Raw genomic sequence first — 5,531 nt, 5'->3', positions numbered from 1 at the left:
TGTGTGTACATAAAGCTGCTATGGGTTATGAGGGGCTACAGATTGTATGAATATTACATCTTTAATTTTCATCAGTCAAACCTTAGAGGTGTGCACATGAAGTCATTATAGCTTGTGTTTGAGCTGAGGGGAGTGTTTCTCACAGATCTCAGAGGTGTACAAAGAAGGTTACTATAGCTTGTGTAAGTGAGGTGTACTGCCTATTAGCAACAAATTTGAATATTACTGAAATCATTCTCACAGTCACGTACTAGGCACATATACATGTGGCTACCTTTGACGGCTGGGGTGAAGAACATGCTATGTATATGTATATCATCAGTCACTTGAAATATATGACAAAGGCAATTTAAATCTCTGCTTTCATCCCAGTCTAACACCAGAGGGATGCATAGGCAGTGACTTGTCTTTTTTAGAGGGTTAGGGAGGTAGGCAGTATTTCCAGATAAGACTTAAATATGCTAACAACTACTGGCTTGTTAGTTTATAAGCTACAATTTTGTCATCTTTGAAAATTAAGCCTTGGGCACAAATTATGCCTTGAAAGAAAAAAATAAGACTGAAATTCTTTTTTTCTTCATAATTTTTATTTAGGCAACCATTAGAGTACACTGTTGAGAAAATGCTCTAAAATGCATCCCAGACCATCTGTAAACCTGTGGCTTCTTGGGCCCTGACTTGAGTTATTTCCTAAATGGTTATTACTGGGCTGTCTTGTTCAGGAAAGGTGTGTTGAAGGATGCAAGGAAAACTAAAGCTGAACCACAACAGTGAATTTCTTTCCTTAATCATAATTTCTGTTCAAGCTATTATTGGACGAAAAGGTTGTGTAAAATGCACTTCAGAGCATATAGAAAGTTATGGCTTCTTGAAAAAGCTTAGAGTAAGGCAAAATGTGAGAAAAGGAAGAAAAAAGTAACGTGGATGGTGTGGGGAGCCCAAAAGGAGAAGGACTCAGGGGTGAGGACTGGAGGGTGTGTGTGTGTGTGGGGGGGGGGGGGGGTTGAAATGGAAGTCCAGTCATCATTTAACTTTAAGTCCAGACCTGTACATAGACTTGTTGCAATGTATCACTGTTGCAACTAAGTGCCAGTAACTCTAACTGCCCCTTTGTTAGACGGCTCAACATAGTGATAGTGTGATACATAGGCCTGTTGTAATGTAAAAGATTGTAGCTGCAGGTCTGTCTGTGGATACTACTCCTAAAAGTTTGCAGCATGAAATAAAGGGTTGCTTAGAACGGATGGCATTGTTAGGATGATACTTATACTGGAAGTGCCTAGGGGGCCCCCAACTTGACATTTGCTGGGGGCCCCCAAAATGCTAACACCGGCCCTGCCAACACGTCACCAAAGCACTATATTTGCAGCTTTGGCCACATAAATTGAGATAAAATAACACAAGTGAAACAGCTAATAAAATAACTGACTCCAAGATAACCTGTTTGAGTTTCATTAGCTAACCTACTTTTTTTTCATGTAAATGAATTACTACATAAAGTGAGACAGCAAGGAAATTTTCTGTGTCCAACAGTATGTTTGTCATTTTACGAGCTAACCTATTGAAAGGTTATTAAAGTTACAATATAACGTGTTGCATATTTTAATCCCGTGCTGGGAGGGGGGGTGGTAATGCTGGAGACATCTCAACTTCTTTACTCGAGAAATCTTAACACTTGCAATATAATGCGGAAGCAAAGGCTCAAACTCGGGGACAACGTTTAAATATTATTCCCTCAATTCACTTAAAATGATGCAAGTTGCAACAGATTTTGCATTGCCATGGCGTTTTCTGGAAGCGAGAAACTAAGATGCCTGGCATTGTTGGCTGACAACTCCTGTGTGTTTGCCGGAAAATGAGGGTAAGAGACATGGTCCCAGGGCAAAAAGGAAAAAAATCAAGCAAAATCAGGGACAATTGCGAGGTACGGCTGGGAGAAGTAGCCGTACATCTCTTAGCTCACGAAATCTATATAAAGACCTAAACTTAGGAACACACTGTAAATATTGCTCTTAAAACCTTACAAAATTGACAGAACAGCAGGTTTTGTGTTGCCATGCATTCTGTATATACCACTATGGAAGTAGTAGCCATAAACTCTGATACACAAATCAAATTTGTCGGGCTACAAGGGGGGGGGGGGGTCAACTGTAGGATGATGCATAGCTACCCAAAGTTCGCTTACACGCCTGCGTACAGATAAATAGCTGATGTAATAACAATGAAGATTAATTAAACTCCTGGGAAAGAAACGCCGTTGTACATTAATTCCCCCAAAGTATGGGTTCATCGGTAGCGCCATCCCACTGTAGAATTGGATCCGCCCCTGACGTTGACGTTAGGAACCAAACCAGTTAACGTTAGGCAGTTGTCGAACATGGCGCTTCCCAGTAGCTGGTTGTTATTACTACTGCTTATTATTTTAGTTGCTGTTTTTGTACACGCAGATGATGTTAAAAAAGAAAAGCCAAAAAAGAAAAAGGATATTCGTGATTACAATGATGCTGACATGGCTAGGTTGCTTGAACAGTGGGAGGTAAGAGTTACAAGGGTTCCCACCAGGCTTGAAATACTGAAAGTGATTAAATGTGGAAATACTGTCTAATACACCTTGTAGATTTGAGTATTGGCATAAACATGTTAATTGTAAACGTTGTGAAAATGTTTGGCGTTCGTATGAAAAGTTAACTACTTTTAGACTTTGTGGTTCTTTTGCTTTCAGTTAGTCACATGACGAATGACAGTAGCATGGTCTTGCTCCTAACGTAGAACTCTACCATGCACACCTCTCATCTCAACTGTCTCTAATTTTGAATCAAATTTTAGCTCTGTCCCTTTTAATATTTCCTTAACCTGATGACTTTGGGAGAAAAAGTAGTGAATTATAATTAATAAAGACAATAGAGTTATAAACAGAAAATGTATATTAATTTATATTCTCCTTTTTGTCAATGTCTCAAACTAATAGTAGAAATATTTAAACGTTTCATAATTGTCCCTGATTCTGTTGAAATTTGTCCCTGAATGGTTGAGAGCTGTGCTCCTTTAGGCAAGATTTTGAAAATTGTTCCTTTGCATACTGACTGCTGAACCGTACGGTGGCGTGGAAAGCAGTTTAGAATAATAATTGATTTTTGTGAGGTTTTACTATTTAATTTAATAGGGGAATGAAGCCCACTTGAATGGTTCTTGTTTTGTATTAATTGAATTTTGAGCATATGCCATATGGGAGTTTGTTGTGGTGTTCCGACTCCTGGATGAATGCATTTTGCTAGTCTAGGTAGATGGCCCTATCCAGTTTGCATCCAAGTATTACATTGGTTATTGTAATTTTTGTTTTATTTTATTTCAGAACATGAAACATGGATGAATTTATTTCGGTCCCAAGTTCATCTGTTTTGAAAGGCCACTCTTGAACTTCTAAACTTTTTGTCTATACAAGTGATTTTGTGCAGCTGAATGTTCAGGTGCACATCACATGCCATGGCAGCTAGATAAAAGCCTCCCTCTCACTTTGTTCTTTCATTTGTCTTATGGAAAGCTGAAGTAGCCTCGAAAGCCCAAGTCAATGACAACAAAAGCACACCAGGGTAGTTGTGAGTCTGCTGTTGTTCTCCATCATATCATCATCCAACAAGCTAAAGAGGTAAAATGTAGCAACACTTAGTGTGGGAGATTACACTAGACACCTACAAAGATGCATGAAGTCTGAACATGCAGAAGACCTAACTTTATATAACTTCAAGATCTAAGATATGTGCAGTAAGGGGGGTGATGGTTGGACAGTGCCTGATAGTTTAATATATGCTGTTTATAGGGCTATTTGTAATAACTGTCCTGTGCAGGAAATTAAGTATTGTTTAGGCATCTGCCAGAAATTAGTGGACAGTTTGAAACAATTGAGTCCATTGCCATTGCACCTGTCGCCTGAGTATTCAGCTTTATAATAACTAAAAAATATTAGAGTGGGTCTTCAATTAGCAACCTTACATGTAACTGTGAATACTTTTACCTCTTAGTTTTTGGTGTGTTTCTCAAAAGTTTGTTTTCTGGCAAATCTTTGAGGGTTGAAGTCCCTAAATAATGAAAAACATTGAGTTTCATACTAAATATCCCACAGAAAATGCATTGTAATACAAAACATGTTGTTCTACCCACTTTTTGTATATAAAAGCAAAATTTAAAATTTGTCCCTGATTTTTGGCTTTGTCTATATTTCTTGTGTTACAAGTCTGAGATGTATGATAATTTACAGATTGAGCTAATGCACCTTTAAAGAAGGCTGCAGCAGTATCTGCTGACTTGGAGTGACCTTAATCACTCCTATCAAAACGTTGTTGTCTAACGTAGCAGAAAGGGATACAGATGGCGCTGCTTATGAAAATGGTGTTTGGTTTTTTTTTTGGACAGCCCTGTGTATCAACCAGAAAATTAAACAAAGATTTGATTATGCTACCTCTTTAGTTATTCCAACAAGTTGTCGTGCTTATATGCAATAAAATATGCATCATTCCTCTGACCTTTATCAGGAGGTGTAATATATTCCTTGGAAATTTGTTTTTTTTTTCAACTTCATGATGTCTGAATTGCAAACAGAGTTTCCTAGAACTGTTGTGTACCACACTAGTATTTAAAGTTGTATACCTTATATCTAATGTCCCCTATTCTGAAACCATAAAATACATGTGTAGTTTGTATGTGTAGACAAATTTGTATATATAAAATGAGTATATTTCATTTTGTCGATTTAAAGAAAGTGACCAAATGGAATGAAAATACATTTCATGAGAAACACAAATCACTGAGTAACATTTCTTAGAAAATGTCATAGAGTATCTCCACAGGCTGTTTCTTGCAATGGAGAAAGCCCCATTCACCCCCTTACTTAAAAATATCAAGTGCACTGTCTCACTGCAGAGAAAAACATCTCCTCACACACTGAATCTGTGCTGGACATACACTTCTTGAAGTGGAGGTAAAACAAGAAAGTGAGCATTATTAGTAGGCTACAAATTCTCTTCAACACTAATTTGCCTTGTGCTTCTTTGATCCAGAACCACAACAGGCGTGACTGTCACAGCCCAAAATATCTAAAGCGCATTTGACTGAAAAGTTTTAGAAGTATAGAAAAGCACTGAAAGGAGATAATGTCAGCACATTAGACTCTATGCTTGTTTTTGTAATGTTTGTTGGTAGGAGTGTGCAGGGAAAAGAATGAATGACCTCAAAGGTTATAGTGGTTGGTGTGTTTTGTGTTATGATAATGGTTAGGTAAGGGGATAGATTTACTGTGTGCACGTTTGGAGTTCTATGCATTTGGTGTCCTTAAACCTTCTGTAGTGGTACTATTAGGGAAAGAGTTTTCAGTAATGCAATGTGTAGGGTCAGAGTTAGCAAACACAAGTAAGGTGAGTGCGGGGCTTATGCTATTAAAGACCCTTTCCCAAACAGTGCAGCTGCTAACATGCCGTTAAATTTCAGATTTTTAGTTGGGGTGTATGATAATGGGGTATTTTTAGTTGGATAGAATT

At 37.9% G+C, this 5,531-nt stretch overlaps 1 protein-coding gene across 1 annotated transcript in view; it reads left to right on the top strand.

Moving 5' to 3' along the window:
• Positions 1-2,286: 2,286 nt before the first annotated feature.
• The window catches only part of MESD (mesoderm development LRP chaperone), a 102,927-nt gene continuing 99,682 nt past the window's right edge, over positions 2,287-5,531 (top strand). Inside the window, exon 1 of the mRNA XM_044077940.1 lies at positions 2,287-2,536. Coding sequence (XP_043933875.1) covers positions 2,378-2,536 — 159 coding nt within the window. The 5' untranslated portion in view covers positions 2,287-2,377. The remainder of the gene's footprint in view (positions 2,537-5,531) is intronic.

Source organism: Protopterus annectens, chromosome 7.part0 (genome assembly GCF_019279795.1).
Source record: "Protopterus annectens isolate FY-2018-M chromosome 7.part0, PAN1.0, whole genome shotgun sequence".
NCBI lineage: Eukaryota > Metazoa > Chordata > Ceratodontiformes > Protopteridae > Protopterus > Protopterus annectens.
The sequence above is the reverse complement of the archived record's forward strand: the minus strand, read 5'-3'. Positions and strand labels throughout refer to the sequence as shown.